At 34.1% G+C, this 25,876-nt stretch overlaps 4 protein-coding genes across 4 annotated transcripts; 2 read left to right on the top strand and 2 right to left on the bottom strand.

Moving 5' to 3' along the window:
• Positions 1 to 1,042: 1,042 nt before the first annotated feature.
• LOC125219025 lies at positions 1,043 to 3,111 on the top strand. The gene is made up of 5 exons (XM_048120867.1): positions 1,043 to 1,177; positions 1,264 to 1,344; positions 2,558 to 2,619; positions 2,699 to 2,757; positions 2,850 to 3,111. Exons 2-5 carry the CDS (start codon positions 1,265 to 1,267, stop codon positions 2,862 to 2,864), a joined length of 216 nt encoding a protein of 71 aa, XP_047976824.1. The 5' UTR covers positions 1,043 to 1,177; position 1,264; the 3' UTR covers positions 2,865 to 3,111.
• Positions 3,112 to 5,092: 1,981 nt separating this feature from the next.
• LOC125219144 (protein SCO1 homolog 1, mitochondrial) lies at positions 5,093 to 7,424 on the top strand. Its single transcript, XM_048121030.1, has 6 exons — positions 5,093 to 5,480; positions 5,730 to 5,820; positions 6,427 to 6,639; positions 6,721 to 6,810; positions 6,891 to 7,023; positions 7,100 to 7,424. Exons 1-6 carry the CDS (start codon positions 5,136 to 5,138, stop codon positions 7,215 to 7,217), a joined length of 990 nt encoding a protein of 329 aa, XP_047976987.1. The 5' UTR covers positions 5,093 to 5,135; the 3' UTR covers positions 7,218 to 7,424.
• A 578-nt stretch (positions 7,425 to 8,002) lies between these two features.
• LOC125222043 (AMP deaminase) lies at positions 8,003 to 15,544 on the bottom strand. The gene is made up of 20 exons (XM_048124440.1): positions 14,997 to 15,544; positions 13,952 to 14,091; positions 13,586 to 13,754; positions 13,282 to 13,460; positions 13,088 to 13,139; positions 12,879 to 13,006; positions 12,602 to 12,781; positions 12,399 to 12,466; positions 12,070 to 12,212; positions 11,837 to 11,898; positions 11,632 to 11,745; positions 10,693 to 10,833; positions 10,370 to 10,522; positions 9,759 to 9,812; positions 9,559 to 9,669; positions 9,303 to 9,476; positions 9,141 to 9,221; positions 8,750 to 8,848; positions 8,535 to 8,658; positions 8,003 to 8,390 (listed from the first exon to the last, which is right to left on the bottom strand). The coding sequence occupies exons 1-19, from the start codon at positions 15,364 to 15,366 to the stop codon at positions 8,590 to 8,592; spliced, it is 2,487 nt and encodes an 828-aa protein (XP_047980397.1). The 5' UTR covers positions 15,367 to 15,544; the 3' UTR covers positions 8,003 to 8,390; positions 8,535 to 8,589.
• Positions 15,545 to 24,040: 8,496 nt separating this feature from the next.
• LOC125219279 (protein SLE1) lies at positions 24,041 to 24,862 on the bottom strand. Its single transcript, XM_048121212.1, has 2 exons — positions 24,690 to 24,862; positions 24,041 to 24,461 (listed from the first exon to the last, which is right to left on the bottom strand). Exons 1-2 carry the CDS (start codon positions 24,802 to 24,804, stop codon positions 24,235 to 24,237), a joined length of 342 nt encoding a protein of 113 aa, XP_047977169.1. The 5' UTR covers positions 24,805 to 24,862; the 3' UTR covers positions 24,041 to 24,234.
• Between the last annotated feature and the right edge of the window lie 1,014 nt (positions 24,863 to 25,876).

Below are 25,876 nucleotides of genomic sequence, written 5' to 3'. Positions count from 1 at the left end.
ATTTGTTTGGTATGTCATAGTCTCAGTATTTGAGACGATTAATAAAATATAGTACTCCCTCCGTCTCATAAAAGTTGAGACGAAACTTTTGGACACGGAGGTTAAGAATTTATACTCCCTCCGTCCTAATTTTATAGTCACATTTTGCTATAAAAGTCCGTCCCACATTTAGAGTCACATTTAGAATTTTCTATATTTACTCATACAATTTTACTCCATTGTTCATAAAAATGCCATTATCCACATTAAAATAAACTAAAACAAAAATAAAAAACAAAAAAGTCAAAAAGGCACTCACCTTCAACCAACTCACTTCATTTATTAAACACTCCACCATCTCACTTCATTTATTACACACTCCACCTTTCACTTCATTAATTACACACTCTACCAATTCCTTAAAACCCGTGTGATAACTAAATGTGACTATAAATCTGGGACGGAGGGAGTATTAAATAAATAGGAGAGATGAAAAAAAATAGGAAAGATAAGAAAAGGTAAAGTAAATGATGGAATAATAAAAGAGCGATTAGATGTTTTGTCTTCTGTTTAAAAAGGAAATGAATCAACTTTGTTGGGACGGACTAAAAAGGAATACAACTCAATTTTTTTGGGACGGAGGGAGTACCTCAGTCCCATATTCAGTATTTGGTGGAATGTGGGGTGTACTTACGTAAAAGTGAAATATGACTTTTAGTGTGAGACAAACCAAAATGACAAAATGTGACAATTATTTTGGGAAGGAGGCAGTATACAACTTCCTCGAGTTTTATTAATGTAAAGTTTTTATAGAAGGAAAAAATCTGGTTTGAGCATTGGAGAAAAGGGATTAAAATCTCTATAGTAGTATAGTTTACCGCGCAAAAAATTAAACTGTCTATTTTGTACTGATTTTAATTAGTTTATAGAGTTGTTTAAACTTTTTAAATAGATTAAATTATTAGTAATAAGGAAAATTAATATTGTAATTTCAATTTATCAACCCAAAAAAAGCTACTAAGTACTAATAAAAGAAAAAACTGGGCCCAATCAAGTAATTTAAAGGAAGGTCAGCCCATCAATCAAATTCTTTTAGGAGAGGATTACGACGAGCCAAGCATTTTTCACAGGAACACGAAACAAATAGATTATTCATATACATCTACAATTAGGGTTTCGATTCTTGGATCTCTTTCAGGTAGTTGAAATCTGTTCCAACCACAAATTCGATCTTTCCATATTTCATTACGATTATTCTTAACCTTTTTTTTCTGTGATTTGAAGGATGGCTGGGGGCGGAAATTTCATTCACAGAGTGCTTTCTTATGTCGCTAACGAGCTCATCGTAAATGGACTTGCCAACAAGTAATTTTGCTTTTGATTATGAATTTGATTCAATATCTCCATTAGATATATTATATTTGTTGTCGAAAGATGATGAATTTAACGCTGTTATCGAATTAGGGAAACGAATTTTGCGTTCGCGATAGGTTTGTAAACGATTGCAAATATAATCGCGATTTTTTTTATCGAAATTTATCGGTCTGAGGCTAATTCTGTCGATTGAAAATTGTCGGATTCTTTTGTTAGGTTCTATTGATTTTGTTACGACTGAGATGTTAAAAATCTTGTTTCTGTTTGCTTTAAACTTGGCTTCTGATCCGTCGTCAATGTCATTGATCAAGTTTTGCATAAAATATTTTCCTGATCGATGCTTTCAGCTTATTGCATATTTATTGTTTTTTTTTTCTGCTGGTGACGAAGATATGGTGAAGAGGGAAGTAATAAGGCTTGATTGTATGATTTGGTTGAAGTGAGATTGTTTTATGTTTTTAGAAATGAAAATAGGAGCCTCCGATGACTTCGATAGGGTTGTAACTATTAGTATGATAGTATCACATTTGTTCTGTCTGGACTTCTATTGAAGACTGAACGTTGTTGGAGGATTTTGTTGAATTCTGTTAATTTTGCTACTCCCTATTTTGCAGAATCAGCACTCAAAAGCTGTAAAGTCTTAATTCTGGCTGTCTAACCTTTCTTTATGGAGTATTCTTTTTAACATTAACAATTGATTTTGTTTAGGTTGTTTATAGTTACCCCCATTTTGTTCGTTGTGTGATCAACTAAGGACATAATTGCCATGATTATTGTTGGTCTTGTAGTGTGCCTAACTAAGATAAAAAAATAGAATATTAGGATGACTTTCTTAGGCTTGTCGTGATTCGTACATGATAGCAGTAGTTACTGAAACAAAGTGATTGTAATTTTCAAAAAGATAAAAATATGAGATCCTGATGACTTCTGTTGGCTAGTGACAACTGTAGCAGTTCCATAACAAGAGGATCTTCCTAGGCTAGCTAGCTCGGTTTATAAGATTTTGAGAAATATTTGGAATTTTGGATGGCAATTTGCTGTTTCCAGTTTGATGGGGTTGTTTATTTGTCCATGTGCATGCCACTGTTATAATTGCATTGTTCTTTCAATAGGAGTTGTGCTATCTAATACTTAATTATAATGTAGCAGATGTATTATCACAAGTGTATTGTTTTTTAATGTATGTATATATCATGTTGTCCAGCCCGAGTTTCCAGAGATTTGCAGTGAGGACATCAAGGAAGATGAACGAAATATCTGAGATTGGTATTCTTTTGTTTTACGTTCTGTGTTGCTTTTTGATGATCATAATGGCTCCATATTAAACCGTTTGTGCTCCATGCAGCTGCTCAGAAGAAGAAAGAGTTGGCCGAGCAAGTGAAGGATGCATCTAAGAACTTTGGGGTGGGTCATTAAAAACTGTTGATACTGAATCTTGCAACTCATTTATGTACTAATATGATTTGTTTAAACAACGAAACTTTACTTGCTTGCAGCCCAAGGACCAGTGATGGTCGAAGATCGATCTGCTGAAACGGTGTGGGAGTTGTTTTTGTATAGTGCATTAGATCTTGGTGAGGAAAATGTAGGTGCGTGGTGATTGTTCTTTTCTTCATCTAAATAAGAAGATGAAGGTTGATGATGAAACTTCTTGTTGAATACTTATTTAATAGTAGTGGATAATAATCGAATTGGCACTTTTGACGGTGTAGCCTATTTGTGTCGGCGATGAGTATGTAATCCTAGTACTTTTCATTATTTGGGGGTTGTTTATTTGTTTATCTATGCAACTTAGAGAAATATATGGTTAATGGTTGCAGATTTTCATGAACTTAAATGAACAAATATTTGGATTACGTTATTGTGACAAAATTATACCAAAACCAAAAATCTTGCAAGTGAATAATTATGTCATTTAACAAGTTTGGTTTTGGTCAATTTATTATGCACCACCAGGCTTCTTAGTGAATTGAAGTTAAGATATCTATTTGTGCTAACGTTTTGGGCATAAACTTCCTGACCACTTTTTGAGTGTGGAACTTAAGATAATTTAAGGAAAAACTCGCTGCATATAACTCAGAAATATCATCTCTTCCTAGCAAAAGCTTGAATGGAACATGGTTGTAGACTTTTATATCAACTCTCCCTAGCAAAAGCTTGAACTTGTGCTAATGTGGTTGCTGATGCGTTATCACAAGTTTACTCAACGGATATTATATGTATGGCAATAACTTCTGTTTCCACTGATTTATATCCCGTCATACAAGGTAGTTGGAACGTTGATCCTAAGCTCAAAGCCCCTCGTGGTGCAAACTGCAAGTTCGCATGGCTTGTGGGGGAACTTAGGCCTTCGGTCGACTTGCTGAATTTAATTGGACATTTGGACTTGGTCATGTTTCGAAATTTCAATATTTTATCAGGATATGATTGATTTTGAAATTTAAGGGTTTATCTTAATCCTAAATAGATAACCAACTATATTATAATAAGTCATAATCATTCCTCTAACTAAAACAATATCACAATTTAGTCCAAGACGAAGAATGATATGATTGGTATATGTTATTTTTTATAGATTTATTTTTTAGGTTAAATTTACTCCGCTAGAACCTAGCTGTTTCTAGAAACAGAAAAATCCATTAAAGATTATTCTCAATTTTTTTCTTGCTCAACAAGTCACAAATAAAATATTACTAGGAGTACAATAATACTAGTATGCAACAACGGTTTACAAATATTATTACTATGATACTATTGCCAAAATATAGTACCCCATCCGTCCCATTTTAGCAGTTCCGATTATCATTTTTGGATTGCTCACTTAGGAGTTTTATTTAAAATATTCTCATGGTAATAGGTCTCACATTCCATTCAACTTTTTCACTCACATTTTATTATAAAATAAAATAATATATAAAAGTGGGACTCACGTTCCATTTTTTTTTTCCACTTTCCTTTACATTTCTTTGTACCGAACTCAAATGGAACCATGGGGAGATAGTATTAATTAATTATTAAATAATAATATAATCACAGTTATAATAGGAGTAATTAAACATTGTTCATATAAGCATACATAAACCTAGGGGTGGGTAGGTACGGTATACCTTACCGAAACCACCATACCGTATACCTTACCGTAAATACGGTATGCGAAAAAGTCATACCTTTACCTTATCAAAGTTTTCGGTATACCGAACTTCGGTATACCTTATTTTCGGTATGACGAATTTCCATACCGATACCGTACCTCATTTTCAGTATACCATACCGAAGTTCGGTATACCTTACTTTTGCGGTATACCTGACTATCAACATCAATTAAAATAGAAAATTAGAGTATTTAGAATATTATTTATATTTTATAATTTTCAAAATAAATTTAATATAATTTATTCATAATTATATTTATATTTTACGATGATTTTATAATTTAAAAATATACAAAATATATTTTATATATAATTGCGTCTATATTTTTGTGGTATATACCATAGTTTACGGTATATACCTTAATTTACGGTATATACCGAATTTCGGTATGCAACGGTATACCGCGGTATTTGAAAATTCATACCGTTACCTTACCAAAATATTTCGGTAAAGTATCATACCGTACCAAAAGTCACGGTATACCGAAAATTCGGTATTTTCGGTATTTTTTCGGTACGATAAGGCCGGTATTTCGGTATTTCGGTATTTTTCCCCAGCCCTACATAAACCCCAGCCATAGGGTTTTTATTGATCCCCAAATCATCCCTAAATCTCATCACAGTTCAGCAATGGCTTCAGCATTTCTGCGAAATTCGAGCCTCCGTCAAATCTGCTACTCCTTCAATTCTCGATTTATCTCCTCCAGATTTCACTCTCTTCCTGATAAATCTCTGCAGAATACGCCTCCTTCCACCAGTCCGTACGAACTGCTGCGTGCATTTTCCGCCAACAGTCGATTTTTGTGCACGAACGCCCCCAATCCAGGAGTTGCTCAATCGCCGGGATCGAATGTCAATGCTGCGGTGCAGCCTGCTGCCTCGGCTCAGGGCGGTTCCGAAAATAAGAATGATGGAGGGCAGAGTTCAGGTGGATCGGAAAACACTCAGCAGGAAGGGAAGTCTGTCCGAGGAGGGGTATGCCTCAGTCATATCGTTCGTTTATTTGATTTCTTTTGTTTATTATTTCGAGTCTGGATTCATTCTGTGGATTATTTGAGCTGAATTGAAAATTTTGCATGTATTATTAGTTTTGGAGTAGAATTTCTGAAGGCTCTTTGGTTTTGTTTTCTCAATGTTTGGTATCCGCTTGTTGCATATCGTCTTTCTTTCGATTAATTGGTACGAGTGTGGTATTGATAAAAGGATGTGAATTTTTGTGGGCAGCCTGTTTCATGGATGAGTTTCTTTTTGCTTTTCTGTACTGGAGTGGGATTGGTGTACTACTACGACAGGGAAAAGAAACGACATATTGAAGGTTAGATATCTATGGTGAGTTGCGGAGTGATTTCATTTTGGTGATTATGAGTCTTTGTTAATTTATTGATGTTGAGGAACTTATAACAAAATATTGGTTGTTTTAAGAGACTTCCAAGATCTTGAATCTGATATAACCATGATCTTCAATCTGAGATAAACTTTCATAAGTTATTAGTAGTTCAAAATGCATGTGTCTTCACCAGAAGTGCAAACAAAGAAAAGAGAAAAGAAAGGTTTGTTACATTGTGGTCAGGTAAATACTGTGGTCCGATTGAATATATTACTATCAAGACTTTATTTTTGTAGGCTCGGAGATGTTAGACTACATTTTCATAGTTAGGCCCTTGTGGTAATAATATATTGATATAAATTAGGGGTGATCATTCATTTGATATCTTTTACTGTTACAAAACTCTATACTATCTCACATGTAGATTGAATATTGGCAGCGAATATCAATCATATACTGCTAATTACGTACTATCGCGTAGTATTTGTTTCAACTCCATTCTGTCTTCTCTTTTTTTTTTTCTTCTATTTATTCATTTGTGATGTATGATTTGAGATTATATAATCATATAGCTTATCATGTGATGGTTTGCAGGCTTAAATAAGGCTTCGACCGCAGTAAAACAGGGACCTTCAGTAGGGAAAGCAGCTATCGGAGGCCCATTTAACCTCATTGACCATAACGGCAAAGCGGTCACTGAGAAGGATTTTTTGGGAAAGTGGAACTTGTTTTATTTTGGATTCACTCATTGTCCTGATATATGCCCAGATGAGCTAATAAAGCTGGCTTCTGCAATTGATAAAATAAGTAAGCAAATAAGTATTTTCTGGTGGGATCCAAAATCAAGATGAGAGCTGCATTATGTTAACATTTTTGAAATATACGCAGAGGCAAAATCTGGATTGGAAGTAGTGCCAGTGTTCATATCAGTTGATCCAGAAAGGGATACTGTTGAACAAGTACGCGAGTATGTCAAAGGTAAATTTTGACATAAGTTGATACTGCTTTAGTTTCTTCCTGAACAAAAACTGCAACTGCAACCGGATTTCACTGTGCAGAATTCCACCCGAAGTTGATTGGCCTCACCGGTTCACCAGAAGAGGTCAAGAAGACTGCACGTGCTTATCGAGTGTACTATATGAAGACTGAAGAAGAAGGATCAGACTATCTAGTTGACCACTCTATAGTCATGTAAGTACACTCCTTACTTTTATTGAAGCCATGATTGATGTATTCATTTCCCTAATAACTAGCCACTATATTGCAGGTATCTGATGGACCCAAATATGGAATTTGTGAAGTTCTTTGGGAAGAACTTTGACGACGCCTCACTTGCTGATGGAGTTATTCAGGAGATAAAGCAACACAAGAAAGTTAAAGCATAGAAGCATGGTCGCAACTTTCAGCCACAAAAGTAGTATCTTGAGACATTCTGTGATAGTCTGACAATTTTGAGGAATAAATTGGATAGTATGAATTTATAATGGATGGCAACATCTAGCTGAAGAATGAGTTGTTTCTTCAATAGGATTGATAAATCTAACATTTGTTTCAGTAAAGCTTCTCATTGTACTCGAATTATTTTTCCATTAGAGCATCTCCAAGGGGAAAAGGTATATAGAAAAGGTATATCATCTATATACCTCCTCAAAAAGTAGAATATACCATTCCCGAAAGAAACATACTCCAAATAAAAAAGGTATATAGAAAGGTAAATAATTTTTTAAACATAAAATAATATTACAAAATGCACTAAAATTCTTAAAGTGTGATACCTTCTCAAATACCTTCTCCTTTGGAGAATTATTTTTCATGAAAAGAAGGCAAATATGGTAGTTATAAATTTTTACCACTCCATTGAAGGAGAGATAAAGATACATTTTCAAAATGGAAAAATGTATAATACCTTTTCAAATTCCTCTCTACTTAGAATAATTTTTTCATAAAAAAAAGATAAATATGATAGTTATATTAGTTTACCTCTCCATTTACCTTTCCTCTTGGAGATGCTCTTAGTCAGCTTCTAATTGCTACTACTATATATGACGTCTTACCAATAAATAACTAAAACTAGATTAACCCACCCTGTTTTGAATGGTTCATTTAACAATAAGTTTATTTAATAACATTCTCAATACTCAGTTCCAAAAACCCAAACAAGTCGACAAAATAAAGGAACATCGATGCACAATACATTGATAAATATAGCTAAAAAATAGTAACCCCAACGTTCTTCCCTTCATTTTATTAGGCAAGTTATAAGGTATCACATGTAATAAAGTCTTACATAAGCACTAGCTTCTTTGTAAGAATCTCCAGCTGATTAGTAATACACACCATAAAACTCTATATATTACACCAAGTATGCATGCCACTGAAACAAAAGTGATCTTCAGCTGTGATTCTCATCTGAATCGTGTGATTGGATTTCAGGTGCTCTTCTTCTCTTCAGTTCCGTGGTATCCACTTCTCAGATATCGACATCTTGCCCACGATCTTGCAAAATCACGACCCCCTATCAGACTTGAGACGTAGGCTAGTAATATAGTTATCCATACCTGCAATCAACAAGAAATTAATGGGTTTTTTTTTTCTGTAGAGAGGTTATAGGCTGCCTCTACTTAGTTAAATAAGTAGACATTGTATGCTGTTGGCGTTGTTGGCTATAAGTGAAGGTGTAAATATGTACTCCATATAATTACCTAAGGGTCAAGTAATTGTTGATGCTCGGAGCGTTCGTTGCTCTAGCCAAGCACGTCACGGATAGACATATTTGGGGAAGGTTGCCTTCCCAAGATAAACCTGTTGCATTTCCTCTTTCCATATCTACATCACATAAAAACCAGCTTGTGAAAATTCATGATTTGAAATGCTTGACAAGAAAAGTGAATTCCATGGAACTAACTTGGGCACGTACCATTTCACGAAACTCGAGCCTTATATGAGGTACATTAGTCCTGTGAATATCGTTGCCATCTGGCCCTCGCTTGAAGTATTCCTTGCCAATCCAGTGAGACTACAGAAAAATTATCGGAGCGTAGGAGAGGCAGTGAAACTTGTTAGAAAGCAGTGAAGAGTGAAATTATACAAAAGCACAAAATACAAGAACAAAATTAGTTCTCCCCAAAATGAACTTGATGATGATGAATATGCCTAAATCAGAACTACCCTCTTGTCCACTTTCATACATTCAAACGATTAACTGACTTATATAATAATGCAATGAACTTTCATGGATGCAGAAGCAGTGGTGGTTTGAACATGCAGATGGATAACATTCATAACAGAGTGAGAGAAATGGTGAGCACCTTTAAGGCATGAGAGAAACCAGATTGGTACACTGAATTACGAGCAATCTCACATAAATCACATGAACTTAATTTCCACACCTGTAACAACAATGGTCAAACAATGGGTAAGGAAACTCTATTCAGTTTCAATTGGTGAACAAACAGATCATGCGAACTCACTGAAGCAGCTATACTGTATTCTTCCACCAGCGGCTCTTTTGTCAAGTGAATTTGTAACGGATCATCAGTCGAGAGGGATACATTGAGGCCCCTCAAGAAAAACATAGGAAAAGGATTGCGGTGGTAATCCAAGAATAAAGAGTTGTTGCTCAATGGAGACATAGCCAGACCAATCTGAATTCAAAACACCCATTTCATTTATTGGAGACTGAAGTATTCAATGGACAAAATCTTATTTAAATTTTTAGAGACTTGCCTGGGATAGATAATATAAATATTGAAGAACAGGTGATTTTCTAAGATTGATTCCGTGTGCAATATTGTGAGCTGTGAGAAATGTTGCTGCAAGATGGTCTATGTCACCAGCCTAATCATGTCCAGAAAAGAAAAAAAATCAGAAATGTAAACATTACTGAGGCCAGTGAATAGAATTTTGTGTCCAGATTAAGTGCTGACCTCTCCAGAGTGGGGTCGGAACTTAATGGTTGTCATGCCTTTGGACTCACGAAGCTGAAAATTAGAAGATGAATATTGTTTGTGAGATATACAGGATACACTTGCAAACCTGTTAAGTTCACAGTCACAGTTTCCTCAGGTTTATATTATAGCAAAAACCAAACCGCAGTTTATTCCAAGTGAACACTAGATAGAAAATTGTGTAGTATAATTGAAATTAATCTAGTACTATCAAGTTTAATACATTCATGGTGATATGGAAGTCAACTAATGACCTATATCTCTATTCCCAATTTGATGCAGTTCCCAAGAGGACAAAGAAAATAAACAACTATGACAAGGACAGAGAAAAGAAACTATGGCTAGTATAATTGAAATTAATCTAGTACTATCAAGTTTAATACACTCATGGTGATATGTAAGTTAACTAATGACCTATATCTCTATTCCCAATTTGATGCAGTTCGCAAAAGGACAAAGAAAATAAACAACTATGACAAGGACAGAGAAAAGAAACTATCACATCTAAATGTCATATAAGATAACATTTGACCCCAATTCACAAAGAGAGATTTCAGCTTTTTTTACGAATGAAACAAGAGGATGTATACCTTGTTCAGAGTGTACAGGTTAGCATAACAATAGTATGCATAGTAGGAAAATGCAGGATTAAAGATATTGGTCCACTGAGATGGTGTGGGCATGTGTTTAGTAGGCCGCCTTTCAGGCTTGCTCTCATCATCCACAAGATCGAGCCCAACAACCTATCAAGACCAAAGACAGATATTCAGAAACAAAAGGATTCACTAAATTTGAACATTAGATATTTGTGATTGGAGGTTGAGTTTAAACTATGATATGCCTCCAAAATTTAAAAAATTTGGACTCCTATGCCGATCAAAAGATTGAATGAGCATATATTATGGAGACGAACCTGCTTTAAGAAAACATGCAACTGCGGGTGAGAGTCTGGATCGACAGTGACCTCAAATAAAGGCAGGAAGATGTTATCAAGGATGTTCTGGAATGAGGTTACAATCCCCATCTCCTTGTACACATTGTAGAGCCTTGGAAGCTAGATGAAAAAAATTACATATTAAGAATAAGATCATTTAGATTTCAGACATACAAAAAACCACATTTTTTAACATAAAGCAAGTTTGGAGTTTAATAGGGAAAATTCAGTACATGCATGTTATAGCAAAAATATACCAATCTAATTAAATAAAACAGCTAAGATACAAGGTTCATAGGATGTTAATGTTATGCTGCATCCAACATACTTGAAAAATGAGCACTCCATATACCAAACAGTAATTTACAGCGCAAAAAGTGAGTATTTCTCAAGCAAGAGAGATGGGCTTTTAAACCTACAAGCCATTACTCTCCAGAAATATTCCTGGCGTCCCAAGATGGCCACTTTCTTGGAATGGCACGGGATATTAGGTGGAGTTGTTTATATTAAAGTAGTGAGAGAAGATGTAGTTGAGTGTTTTAACAATGAGAAAGAAATTAAAAAGGAAATGTATAGTTGGAACAAATTAAAAAGGAAATGTAGACATCTTGAATGGGAAAAAAGTAACACTCATCAGTGATATAACTAGAGATTCCCAACATATCATAGGATTCACAATGCCTTTCAGACGCTCAGATTCATTAATGTTCTATTTAGAACAAAAATAAGTAATAAAATTCAAGCCAAAGGAGTGTGCTCAATGTTACACCATTACATGTGAAAAAAACAAAATAAAAATGGGAAAATGAAGTGTCACTCACTCAAGAAAGTGTAATAATCACATAGGCTTGTTGCCTCTAAAAACCAGATCATATTTACATAGTTATATCATAGTGGATGAATATCATTATCTCTTACCTGAATCAGCCACACAACATTCTCACTGTACAAGTCATTATTAACTATCCAACTTGCAAGCTGGTCCCACTCACTCATCTTTCTGCCATAAATTGAAATTCGGTATTCAGCCATCTGCACAAAAGCAAGAGAACAACTCAATAAACCAAATTTGAAGATATTAGAATACAAATTGTACCTGAAATGCTAGCAAGTAGGTACTCACCTGATATTTACTTGCAGACAGGTCTGAAAAAACTTGCATAGTCAATTCAGCAAGGAAACGGCCTGTTGGAAACATGACAAAATTAAACTAAGCATCAATCAACAGAGAAAATGCCATCAGATTAAGTAAATAAGCAAACACTAGAATAGAGATAACCAAGGGGTGATCTAACAAATCTTTGTATTAAAATACTGCTAAAATCTGTCACATAAATGATGATATATAGTGCATACCCTGAATAAGATTGTCCTGCTTCAAGAAGATCTCTCTCAATCTACTCTGACCACAGGGATTATACTTCAAATTAAATTTGTCAAAACGATGGAAAGTGCTTTTGTCAGCATGAACATCCAGCAGGTCAACGTTCAGATCATACCTGTTGTTTTTTAACCAATTATTAGAGAATGAGCATAAAATAATAAGCACTAGACTTATTATGGGATGTACGGTGGAATAGCAAGTACACAGTCTAAATAATCAGGCAGTGCAAAAGGACAGTATTCCCAATATTTCAGTATTTTTTTACAGAAGTACAACATCCCTCAAAAGCTATTAACTTTACCCAGTCAAATCCAAACTCTCAAACACCTCTTTCAAGGTCAGATATGTTCCATCTCGAAAAATAACAACCTGACAATCGTAGAAAAAAAATGTCAATTATATCAGAAAGTATGTGTGGATCAACAATTTGTAGTCCCCCCAACTGAATAAACTCGAAGGAAGCATTCTTGTTAATGGTGCAAGAACAGAAATGTCAGTGTATACCTCATCTGGTTCCTTTCTCAACTTTGATTTTATGAACCTTAAAAGATGTTTCTGGTTCATGCAAGCTGAGTGATGAACGTGGGTGTCAACTTTCCTGACGTTATAAAAATCTCGATGTGGTGCACTTTTTTGAGCTAAAAACTCCCTGTCCGCATTAAGCATCAGATGAAGGTTGAATTTCTGGAGCCAAACAAACACCAGCATGTACCCAGTCACTAATTATTTGAAAATAATAAAAATTCGTAAATGCAGTACTTAGAATAGAGGGGGCACCAACCTGTTCTAGAAGAACTAGCCTGTGGTGGCATAGAGTTCGAATATTCCCAGCTGCGATGACCTTAAGGATGTGGTGCAGGTCAGTGAAAAAAGTTGTAGCATCAGCTACCGGAAAAAGTTTCTCTTTTGCTGGGAAAAAAAAAAGCGAAGTACAATTAGAAAGAAGAGAATGCAAATCAAAAGTACCCAATTTAAGGGGAAATATCTTACAATCTTTATCGGCATAGACATGAACTACTCCATCTTCCATCTGAAAATAGTGCTGCAAGGGTTTCGAAATAAAATTATTAAAAAACTGATAGCAAACAGCACATTCCAGTGATTCATAATAAAAATGAGATAACAATTTTGGATAGAAATGCCATGTACAAAAGTTGAAGATAACAATTACTGATGAGACTTACATCAGATTTCCCTTGTACAGTATAATTAAATGGATTCTTTATTGGTTTTGGAGTACTAGGATCAGATATAACTTCTTTTTCCCATGGAGCAACAGCTTCTCTAAAAATATAACTTTTCCGCAATTCAAGGCAATCTTGTATTGCTCGGTAGACCTCCATTTCGTCAACGGATGGTATTTCTGACAGCAATAATGGGAATATAGGTAAAAAGATATCAGAACAAAGGAGGACAAACCCTCGCACAGCAGGGTTTCAAGACTGAACTGATATGTCCTGCATAAGACATAAGTAATGAGAATAATACCAGTGGGGGAGATTCTCAATCGCACAAAAGTCTCATGCTCTGGCTCTTTTCTTAAGATATCAGCAGCTACAGGATCAGGTTGGACGCCATGTAAGTCACCAGATACACTGTGTGAGCGAATCATACTTGGTGCCACAGGCATTTGTTCCCCATTAACACTAGGTAGATTCTGAAAAAAAATCACAATTAGGTATCATCCACACAAGCAACCAAATTTAGAATGTTCTCCTCAAGAGAAGAAAAAACAGCAACGCCATTTTGAACACAGATGACATGTACATGTTTTCGTGTATATTATGCAAGTAAGAGAATGAGGGATAGATAGGAAAATGAACCTAAGTATTTATTTTATGTCACTCTACTCACCGCATCTCCATTAGTAAGAATATATGTAGCTTCTAGCTTAGAAGCATCAGTTAAATCTTCATCATCTGAGCCTTCTACACTTTCAAATGCACTTGCGCTAGCTACGGGTGATTTAGGAGAAGTAGGCCGAATAAGATGACCTGCTCAAAAAATTACACTGACATTAGCAGGTTTTCTTGAAAGAAATGAAATAGGTATTCACAAAAACATGTGAGGATCAAATAAAAAATCTTTGGGAGGATAACATTCAGTAGATAAAAGATGTTAGCGTTGCAATTCATATCCATATTAGTACTTGACATGGACAGTGAATAGGGCACAGTATTTCCTGTGCCTATTTCATTAAATAAATTTTTTTAGAAAGCTGTCCACTTTGCTTAATACAGCTGAAAAAGCTTAGTAACAAGGAAACAAAACACCAATGCTTCTAAAAAACATGGTTCTTGTTTGTCTGATGTCCATAATTTTGGATCTGGTAACTTTTCTCAGTTGTTATCTAGGAAGCACCAGAATCGTGGGTGATGCACAGAACACAACAGCCTATCAAAATTGAGACAGTATTCCATTTCCTCTTTTACCTGTTACAAAGTGAAGGAAATAAGAAGTGCTATTATCAAACTCAATCTATATATAATTACACTACCGAGTGTCAGAGCTTATCCTGTACGATTTGAATTCCGAAGATATTCCAAACGATCAATTTTAGTAACAAAAACAAACTAAGTAATGTCCAAACGGATACTTTCATTTAAGTAACAAAAGGCAGATGCAGTTGACAGGATATGAATGCAGGGAGGGTAAACTCATCCTCTAAACCTGAATACAACAATTGAATTGCAATCGTACTGGCAACGATGCCATCAATTAATCAACGACACTGATACAACTGCACGCCAGTACTCTGTCACGCATCAATCCGCTATAAATTGATTAAATCAATTCAGTCTCATTAACTTTCATTAACTCCTTTTGCATATCGCAGAGTCCAGATTACATTCTCGAAGGATAACCAAATCAAACACATACAATTCCTACATTCGCATACCTTCAGGAAGCGTGTGAAGCCTCGGCAGCCCCGCCGGAATAGAGTCCACACGCACCGGGCCGTTCCTCTTCTCATCCCCCTCACCAGCGCCGCCGGAGAACGTCGTCACGTCCGGCAACGACGCAGAGGCGCGGCGGTTGTAGCCGCCGTTGGCCTTCCTGCGCCTCCGCGAGGGGTAGCGCTTGAGCTGGTCCGCGGCGTCGTCGGCGGCGCCGTCCTCCGCCGCGAAGCCGTCTCTCTCCCGCTCTATCGACTTGGCGAACTCCAGCAGCTGGTTTAGGGTTTTCCTGTGCATATAGTAGGCGGAGACGGCGACGAAGGAGGCGCCGAAGAGTGCCGCCATTGCGAGATGCAGCGAATAAGAGTCCATTCGTCCGTTTGGGTAGGGAGAATACGACTCCGTATAGCGTAGGGATTTGACTGTGATTACACAGAATCAGTGTGCGAATCGAAGAAACCCTACGAACTGAAAATAGTTGGGGAATTATTTTCGTTAGGAGAGAAGTGCGGAAAGGGAAGAGGTGGCAGTATTTATAGGCAAGGAGGGATAGAGGAGAGAGATTGAGATATCAGAGAGAAGAGAGAGCACAGCACAATAACATTATTCGTTTATGCGTTTCGTATTTTCCATATGTCACCTTTTTTTACGAGTTGAACAAATTTCCTTTTTTAATTGGGCTTAAATTTAGCGAGAAAAAAATGTGATTGCTTCAAATTATTCGCAACTATTCTAATATTCTATACTAGTAAAAAAATTTATGACATTATGTGTATAATATAACAATCTACAATATCAAGTTCAATATAGTACCACATTATATTGCATACAGGCTACAAATTTCCATTTTAATTACGGAGATATTTAGTCAATATAAAATTAATATGTTTGAATTTATTCACAAATATTTTATAAAAAAAAATCATAAAATTACATTCCCTATATCTTATAAAAATAAGGACATTTTGCATTTTAGGATGTCACATAAAAATATCCGCTTCTATTTTTTGTAACTTCTTTCTTTGGACCTCATCCTCCATTAAAAACAATTATTTTTTTCTATTTTTCTCTTACTTTACAAATTGTGTATTAATTTTCGTCAATAAGTTAAACTATGTAATTATTTATTGATAAAAAAAATGACATCGAGTCATCAATATTTAATCTATTTTTTTCGGTTGCAAAAGTTTTTACATAATTTTACATCGATAGAGAAAATGACATATTTACATGAGTAAATATTTTTATATATTTAAGTTGTGGAATGGATTGAAATTTAATGGAATTTTTAGCGATTTGCTTTTGTATCTGTAGTGTTTGGATTCTTGTTGCCTTGTTGTGTTTTCTATTAATTTGTTATTTACTGTAATTAATTTGGATGAAAGTATATACTGAATACTGTATTTGATAATTTAGTCAGTTATGCAATGTCATTTACCTAGAGTGTGATATCCAACATAGGGAATATTATGTGTTGGAGGAATTTCTTTCAAAATATATGCTTAATGCAGTTACAGGTGTTAAATCACTCACATAACAATCAAATACTATTACATGTCTACTATAATCTCAATATATTCTAAGAATTAGTTTCGTTGAAAACATATTCTTAGAAATGTTGCTAATGGGTGTTTGCTAAAGATTTATTTATTGAAAAATGGCATAACTATATGGGGGAAGTGTTATAATGCTAACTCATAACGTAATTGCTAACTACAACTAAATAATAGTCATTAGATATTCAAATTAAGGGCTTAGATCATTAATCCCTAAATGTCAATACGATCAACGAAAATTTTCAATAAGGCCATATGATTAATTCCAAAAAATATCAATAGGGGTATTAATGTCAATTAACTACATATTTAGTTATAACTAACTTTTAAAAGAAATTCCAAAACTTTAAATTCATATAACATATATCAAATTAAAGATAATTTCATAAGGATTCCAACGATATCCTACATGCATATATTCCGACGTCAAAATTTGAAAAAAAAATCAAATTTTTATAATTTTTTCGTATAAGCATAAATGTCAACATATTATATAAAATATTTCAATATAATACATGTAGAATGTCAATATAAGCAATGAGTTAACATTCTTAAAGCATTGTGTTGACCTTTTCAAAGCATTGTGTTGATATTTTCGAAACATTATATTGACATTTTCATCCAAAACCCTAATTTGGAGTTTTTTTTTAATCTTTGTTTATTTTATTAATAAAAACGAAAATTACACATGGCAAATAGTAGACCACATGTTTTCTTAAATCATATGACCTTAAATTAGTTATAGTTAGTAATTAAATTATGAGTTAGCAATTAATCACTCCTCACTATCTGAGTATATATTATTCAAACAGTTTTAGCTATATTTTTAAAGACATTCAAATTGCACAAACCTTAATATTTATTCAGAAGGTTTAGGGTTAAAAGCTTGTTCCTTCCTCAAAGTATTTCGATTTTAACGATTTTAACTCGTCCTCCATTTAAATTAATGAACAAGTGTAATATGTTATTTTAGCGATTTAATTATCCCCTGATTTGTGAAAAGTAGAATTACGGTGGATTCACTTTTACACCATTAGTAATTTAACCGTGTTAACTTTTGTTAATATTACAATAAATAAAAAGGCTTTCTGGATTACTTTTTACTAATTTTCGTGGTTAGTGACTGTATTTTATAGCATATGGGCTCCAGTGGCTTTGTTACCCCAATAGTGATGGAAAGGGAAATTGATTACTCCATATTATTGGGTAGGGCCTATGATTATCATTTCATGGCCACCTCCTTTTTGGAGATTTTTCAAAGGCCAGTAACTAATTAAACAAATTTACAATTCATTTTTACAACCTTTTAACATATAGTCTATAACTAGTTAATTTCTTTAGTAACTGTGTTAGTTAAAAGGAATATTTTAGGATCTATAGTCTATATACTTAAGTGTTTTTTAACTTGAAAATTAGCAAAACAACAGCAATGACATGTTTGTGCGATTTCTTTGGTTAATTGTTAGTCATGTTATTTTTGATTGATTCGTGATGATGAATTTGTAATAAACAAAGAGCATATACTATCATGTTTACATCGTCATAGCCAAATCGATCATTGTTTGTCGTATTAAGTTGTAATTGTATTTTTCTATGTTCAAAAACATTTTAAGTTCAAACCCAACCGAAAATTCGAGAAAAAACATACTTCATTCGTCCCATAATAAGAGTCAATTTTTGTCATTTCGGCCGTCCTACAAAAGAGTTCCATTTCACATTTACCTTAAATGGTAAGTAGGTCTCATCTTCGAGACTTCGACTAACTCACTTCATTCACATTTTGTTATCAAACCAATATAAAAAAGTGGACTTCATATTCCACTAACTTTTCCAATCCACTATTCTTTACATTTCTTAAAATTTGTGCGCAAACCAAATGTGGCTCCTATTATTGGACGGAAGGAGTATTTTTTGGTGTCTTGGTGTGCGAATGAATTACGTCGAGACTTCTCATTCCCATCATCACAAATACTCGTGAATTTAATCGGCATCAGATGTTGGATATCGATATTTTATGTTACTGCGTGGACCTTTTGGACATAAGAAATAAAACCACTTTTCAAGAGTTCCAACGAGTTCGAGCTTATTCTGGAGACTCTTGGTCTCGAGTTTGGTGCCCAAAATACCTCTTCTCATTAGAACGAATAAATGATGGAAATGAAGTTAGAGTTTGGATGGAATCCAAGAATCAATAAAGGGACAATAGCTTCTAACGGGAGCTGGAAAGCTAAAGAAGAATGAAAGAAAACGACCTCGCTTTTGTGCTTGCCCTTGCATTTTTGTGCATATTTGTGTCTTGACCTCGGGATCTCTTTTGGTGGCTTAAGCCTGTGGTGGATCCAGGCCAGGGGCAAGAGGGGACGACCGCCCCTCCCCGGCGATCCGCTACCATGGACCTGGACATGATGTTTCCATTGTCGCCTCCTTCTATAGCTTCCGACGTCGCCCCTCCCCCCTTCGTTAGCTTTCGGTAAAGTTTATTTTGCCCTTTCCGTTTTAAGATCCTGGATCTGCCACTGGCTTAAGCATTGCGTGTCTCTCATGGGTATTGTGCTCTCTATACTAGTTTTCTCTCGTTCTTGTTGGTTAGTTTTGTTTTGACGACTTTTTGTAGTTTTTCGCTGCCGTACTTTAGCTCGCCGCAATTGCATGCTCGAGCATGTGTTGTTTAAAAAAAATTGGTAGGTTGTGTTGTTTAGTTTTCTTATCCGGCAATTTTTTTAGTTTTTGTTCTCATTTGCATGGTTGAGTTTATAAAAAAAAATGAGGCTAAAATATGTCAAGAAGCATCATATTTCATACGGAGTATTAAAATAATGTTTTATTAATAAGTAAAGTAAGTAAAGTACTCCAATATTAATGTAGGTTACATTGGCTAATAAGTAAGTTGGAGTCAGTGGATCATGATCCGTACGAGACCAATCCATGGTTGAGGATTAAAATGTCATTTTCGTTATCCAAATGAATGAGAGATGTGGAGCACATGTTTAATATATCAAATAATGTCGGATATCAATCAATTTATAAAACTTCCAATTTCGAGCAAAACAAATATCTTAAATTAAAAAAATATGAAATTCTATGAATTGACATTAAATAATAAAGGGGAACTATTCCAACAAGATATTCAACGTTCAAAATCATAATTTGCTAGTATGATTTTTTTGAATATGATAGGTCTAAATTTAATCATACGACTATATTTTATATTTTTATTTAGTGATCGGTGCGTGATATTAAAAAAAAAAGGAAATTAACTACTGCTATATAAAATATAAATTCATAATATTTCCGACCAAGTTATGTTCGTGAGATATACCAAATTCCAAAATCAAAATTTAATATTTTAAAGACAATACCCTAGCTATTAATTGCAAAAAATTACACAAAATATCTCTTAATTCCAAATATATCACAACTACCCAAGAAGACAAAAGCTATACAGCTGTGAGTACTATAATATATAGGCAATTTCACCAATCGTGACAAACGCCCAAACCTGCTTTGGCTGGTGGTGCTTCACTTCAATTATGTGGGTACATCTTGTTACAATTGGAATTTTTAGAATTTCTTTTTTATCGAGTAACTATTCATACCATTTCTATAGGAAAATGTCTAGTGGGGAAAACAATAGTAAGAACAATGCGTGTATGAGAATAAATTGCGTACACAAAATATTTGTATGAGACTGTTTAATCGTGATAGGAGTCAATATACATAAAATGAAATACTAATATACACTATACTATGCTGATTTTGACTCAGTGACTAGGACTTTCAAGAATAAAAAATCATAATTAGTAATTTAGTCGTCGATGTCCAAGTTAATTGTATACCCTCAAATTAAATTATTAGAAGATCCATAGGATAATCTTAAAACCATTAAAATAAAATTTAGATATGAAAATGACACGTGTTACATAGTTATAGCGTGGTATATATTGATGATAAGGAGTCTAATCATGCGATGCCCCATATCAGTCTCTATCTAATCGTGGGAAGAAAGTGGAATTGTTTTATCCTCTTCTTCAACTATTTGGAACCACAAAAAATAAATAAATGCCGCATTTATGTTATGCCCAAAGCCGAAGGCCCAAAACTAATCAAAACAATTGTTCCATTTTTCAGTCCAAAATTGTTGATTAAAATATATACTGTGGAGTTTATCATTGGGGTATTTATGACAAGAGGGATGTCTACAATATCTATTAATTCTCGTTCTATTATTCAACGAATACAAGGTTTGTTATCTGATTTTAATTCAATGGTAGTTCAACATATGCATATAGAAAGTAATTTTACGGATAGACTTTCTATCACACTTTGCCTACATATTTCAAAGGGGTGTTCATGTCTTAGAAGAGCCCCGGTTGGACTTAACCCTTGGCTGTTTCATGATAGATGATGTGTTTCTTACATTCATTACACTTCATTGTAGCCGGATATAACTATGCTTTCTCTACCAAAATATATATATATATATATATATATATATATATATATATATTTGCGGAGTTTCTTGTTAGTTTACAATTACGAACATTGATAAATCCATTGAGTTTTAGTTAAAGTTATGATTTTAACGTTTTGGTGTTCGAACTTTTTAAAATTAACAGTTTGTGTGGCACTTATGTGTGCTCTCCCTCAATATGCATCCTTATTTAAATATTTTTTATCTATAATAATTGTTACTTTAAATAAGAATCGACGCTTTTATTTGAGTGTAAAGTGACAGGAGATTTTATGCGACTTTTAGATATAATAATCTCACAAATATGGATAATTTTCATGTTTAAATGTATCGATTGTTAATAGTACTAATTTTCACTATGATGTTTGTATGTATTTTATTTTTTTCTTTCGCTTTCCTTGGCAGAGTTCGTATTTTAATAAATCCCTCTATCATTTTCACTAGATATATAAAAATAGTGAAAGCGTGAGGTGTTTCCCACTTAATTATTTGATTATGATTGAAAACTATAAACATAGCTGTTATTCTGATTATCTTTATAATTGCATTTATATCTTCCAATAAAGGATTGAGTTTGCAAAAAAGCCAAAGAAGACAACAAAAATTATGGTCCCAATTTATCCACTTATCTTTTCACATCAATTATTTTCTAATAAATTATTCTTTCATTCTTTAGGGGTGATGGATTAGCCGATTAGGCATATTGTTTTTCAATTTAGCTTTCTGCTTTGTTTAAGTAATAATATATTTATGGTTAAAGTAGATCAAGACAAATGTGCCTTTACTGTTTTTTCACGTGAATTTCGACTGCGTAGGTTCTTTCATTGGCGATTGGTGTTCTATTTAAGTGAATCATTTTAAAATAGCTATATCTACCACTTGTGTGCGTTGCTATGTGAAATAATAAATTGCTTAAATTATCTTAATTAGTGCTGAGAAAACATTACAACATTTAATAATTGCATGTAATGAGAAATAAGTAAAAGGAGATGAGTAGTACTAGTATTTAACTTATACAGATAGTAAGATGTATATTAGAAAAAACATTTAATATGTCCGTTGAATATTCTAATTCTTTTTTCTAGAATCAAAGATGACATTGCATAAAGAGTTGTCGAATTAAAAGATTCCAAAGGAAGAAGTGACATATATAAAAATATATGACTCATCCCCAAACAAAAACAAAATGTGACATGTGTTATGCTTTGATGTTAGGCTTGCATAATAATATCGCATTTTAGGTTTGAGTTGCTAGTTTATATTTAGTTTAACTGTTTAACCATAATTAGGGATGATAAGTTTTGTCACCATACGAACATGCACAAATTTATATAATTTGGTATCAATTCTTATTGTGTCCATACCTTTTATTCCTTTTTTTTTACTCCATATTTTATCACATTATTAATTAGAGCTTATGGAGTATTTTTATTTTCTCATTTTTATAAGTTGGCTCCATTCCTTTGCCTTCACAGCTACGACGACCACCATCACCACCACGTCGTCGGATCATGTCTCCTCCACAACACATCTTAATCGTTTCATGTCTTTATTGCGTGAATATTGGATTGTGATATCAAGTTGTGAACCCAATATAATCATATCATTAAGGAATTTGTATCATATTTTAATTTGAATTAAACGTATACTGTTCTGGTTGAACCCAAATCAGATTGACTTGATAACAACTCGGCCTTAAAAATTTGTCTGCCCTAATCATACAGGAGCTTAGCTATTGGAGCTTACAAAAATTGTTCACAAACTTGAATTAATACTATAAGACAAAGATTTAAGTAGTGCCGTTGAATCCACTAAGAAAAAAGTATACTTTTGAATATGATTTAATAGTCGTGCTTGCCAAACTTTTTGTGGGCAATATTCGCATAAGATTTGTAGGTTTTCAGGAATCTATTGTTTTTATAAGATATTTTAGGGATCAGTATCCAATTCCATTCGAAAGAATCGCTCTTACTTGCTCAGTTGCTAGAAGTGTGAATTATAAGATCATTAAATATTCTATGAATCAATTCATTTGAAACTTGAAAGCAAGGCCCGAAGCTGAAATCGAACATGGGATCAGTTAATATTATGGTTGAGTTTTATTTGCTGTCTTATGTATTTGGTTTATTTTGCTAGTTTATTGTGTCATTTATTGAAATTATGGGGTTTTTTCTAGTTAGTGGTTATCACAGAAATCAGCCCACCCATTGATTTCCTTGGGCCGCTAGTCTGGGCCTATACACTGCACGCATGATTAGTTACTCTATTTTTTTGGAATGAAATCTGTTCAACAACTACTAATATAGTACTACTATTCTTTATTACTCATGTGATTCATTTGGAAATCTATACTTGCATCAGTCAACAAATAACTATTCTCTAACTTCTGTTTTGATTGATAAATTTAGCATAACGACACCTAATAATCCTTTTTTTTTATTAAACTTTTGTGCTCATTTCCGTTCTTTTTGGTTCTTCCACAAAAACTATTCCGACCAAGGGCGGACCAATGTAGAAGTAGGGTGGGACTAAAGCCCTCAACAATAATATTTTTTAAGCATTTTTTTTATAAGTTTTTGGAATTTATTAATGTTTAATGTAAATTATTATATAAAAGTCCTTTTATAAGTTTTTGGAATTTTTTAAAGTTTTAGTGTAAATTATTATATAAAAGTCTTGCAAGTAATCTAAAACACCCAAAAATATAACTTCATATCAAAAACAAAAATATAACTTCATATCAAAAACACTTTCTTGCATCCGCCGCTGATTCCAACTATATCTCATTTTTGTATCTGGGTGTTCATTTCTATTTTTGAAACATAGAACCACCACATACATATTCTCTTTCTTATCACTATTTTTCACTCATTTATTTACATGCAACTAACATGACTTTCTTTTCTTAGTTCATTAATTTTACATTAAAATTAATAGTAGGACTTCAAACAACATAATAATGTATTCTACAAAATTAATTATTTGTTATCAATTAAGAAACCAAGAAACTCAGAAGAAATTAGCTAAGAAAAAACCTTTTATTCACATATATAGAGATCACCATATAATAATATAATGTAGTCATCTGTAGACAAACCAGTACAGCTGCTTATCTGCTTATCGAGACGCAACAAACAAAAGTCTAGCACGCTGAGACAGCCGCTATATATATGTATCATAGGAGTATATAATATAATAGCATTGACAATATATTTATGTGGATGAAGTCCTGAACTTGGACTCATCAATGCCGATTCCTTCCTCGGCAGCACGCTCGCCCCCGGATTTGTCAATGGTGGTGAGGCCGCCCTTCCGCCCCATCTCCTGATAGCCTTCTCTCCCCAGCTGCTCCTTCCGCGTCTGCCCACCTCGGCTCCCCATTTCCTGGTACCCTTCCGTCCCTAGCTGCTCGCGTCGAGTCTGCCCACCCCGGCTTCGCCCTTTCGTCGCGCGAGAATGATCAATAACAATCAATTTTTTGCAATTACTAAAAAATATACTCATATAATTAAGAACATTCTCTGTACAATTCTCCTAATTTACTAATTTTATAAACATAAAAATAAATTTAAATTACGACATTTAATTAAATTCTGGACAGTCAATAAGATTCAAAATAAAAATATTATACACAAAATTTCATAATTTTAGAAGAGAACAATGAATACCTTGGGCGAGGTGCTCCTGGGCTTCGAGGCTCTTGCCGCCGGTGCCGCCGGGGATCACCGTCTCGCCTTGTCTAGCCCTGGCGTCGAGTTCCTGTCGCTCTTGCTCCGAAGCCATCTCTCTCTCTCACACACAGATGTTATTAATTTGTAGAATTGTAGCAAAGCAAGCAAAGGCGGCGGCGATTGAGAATCATATATAGTGCCGACCCTGCGAAATGAAGATGGAAGTTCTGGAGAAGCGGCCACGTGGACATCAGGTGCAGACGTGGCGGAAGAATGTGAGAGAGGGTGGCCCTTGCGGACACGCAGTCGCTTACTCGACCTCTCATGCCTGACTTTGGTGCCACGGATGCATCATTACTTTTTTTTCTTTTCACTTTTTTTGCATGCTTAATAATCACCTTTTAATTTTCAAATTTCACTTAATTTTGGTATACACTAAAAATATAAATTAAATATAATAATAATAATAATAATAATAATAATAATAATAATAATAATAATAATAATTGAAAAAATAGATGAAATTATCTTAAAGCAAACGAGCCAATGGGGCCAATTTGACTCGTTCTAACCAAAATTTTAATCTGGTATGAATATAGACTATTCTCATGCGTTGTACGAAGTGTATCACGTTAATTAAGCAGTACTATGATGTTTCCTTTATACAAAAATTGACTGTAATTTATTAAAATCAATCAAGTGGATATAGTTTGATTTTCCAATATTGTACTCCCTCCGTCTCCGATTAGGAGTCACAGTTTGACCGGACATGAGATTTAAGAAATGTAAAGAAAAGTTGGTTGAAAAAGTTAGTGGAATGTGGAACCCACCTTTTTATATTGGTTTTATAATAAAATGTGTGTGAAGTAAGTTAGTGGAATGTGAGACCTACTTACCATTTATGGTAAAAATGAAGTGTGACTCTTAATTGGGGACGGACCGAAATGGAAAAATGTGACTCTTAATGAGGGACGAAGGGAGTATCAACGATTTCCTTTTTATATAATGTTAATGCCAACGATGTTGTTATATAGATCTATAATATGAATTTGCTAGGAAAGCTAGTGCGCAATGACTGAAATTTATTAAAATCAATCAAGTGGATATTGTTTGATTTTCCAATATTGTATCAACGATTCCTTTGTATATAATGTATAATGTCAACGATGTTGATATATAGATCC

Source organism: Salvia hispanica, chromosome 4 (assembly GCF_023119035.1).
Source record: "Salvia hispanica cultivar TCC Black 2014 chromosome 4, UniMelb_Shisp_WGS_1.0, whole genome shotgun sequence".
Lineage (NCBI taxonomy): Eukaryota > Viridiplantae > Streptophyta > Magnoliopsida > Lamiales > Lamiaceae > Salvia > Salvia hispanica.
Note: the sequence above shows the minus strand (reverse complement) of the source record. Positions and strands in the feature narration are given on the sequence as shown.

Excerpts from the sequence above, each read along its gene's own strand:
- LOC125219025 (XM_048120867.1), top strand. The coding sequence starts at position 1,265 with ATGGCTGGGGGCGGAAATTTCATTCACAGAGTGCTTTCTTATGTCGCT. Across the intron at positions 1,345-2,557 it reads GTAAATGGACTTGCCAACAA|CCCGAGTTTCCAGAGATTTG; the intron begins GTAATTTTGCTT and ends CATGTTGTCCAG. Across the intron at positions 2,620-2,698 it reads GAACGAAATATCTGAGATTG|CTGCTCAGAAGAAGAAAGAG; the intron begins GTATTCTTTTGT and ends TGCTCCATGCAG.
- LOC125219144 (XM_048121030.1), top strand. The coding sequence starts at position 5,136 with ATGGCTTCAGCATTTCTGCGAAATTCGAGCCTCCGTCAAATCTGCTAC. Across the intron at positions 5,481-5,729 it reads GGAAGTCTGTCCGAGGAGGG|CCTGTTTCATGGATGAGTTT; the intron begins GTATGCCTCAGT and ends TTTTGTGGGCAG. Across the intron at positions 6,640-6,720 it reads TTCTGCAATTGATAAAATAA|AGGCAAAATCTGGATTGGAA; the intron begins GTAAGCAAATAA and ends AAATATACGCAG.
- LOC125222043 (XM_048124440.1), bottom strand. The coding sequence starts at position 15,366 with ATGGACTCTTATTCGCTGCATCTCGCAATGGCGGCACTCTTCGGCGCC. Across the intron at positions 13,140-13,281 it reads CTGTACAAGGGAAATCTGAT|CACTATTTTCAGATGGAAGA; the intron begins GTAAGTCTCATC and ends AAACCCTTGCAG. Across the intron at positions 9,670-9,758 it reads TCCGACCCCACTCTGGAGAG|GCTGGTGACATAGACCATCT; the intron begins GTCAGCACTTAA and ends GGACATGATTAG.
- LOC125219279 (XM_048121212.1), bottom strand. The coding sequence starts at position 24,804 with ATGGCTTCGGAGCAAGAGCGACAGGAACTCGACGCCAGGGCTAGACAA. Across the intron at positions 24,462-24,689 it reads CCAGGAGCACCTCGCCCAAG|GGCGAAGCCGGGGTGGGCAG; the intron begins GTATTCATTGTT and ends GCGCGACGAAAG.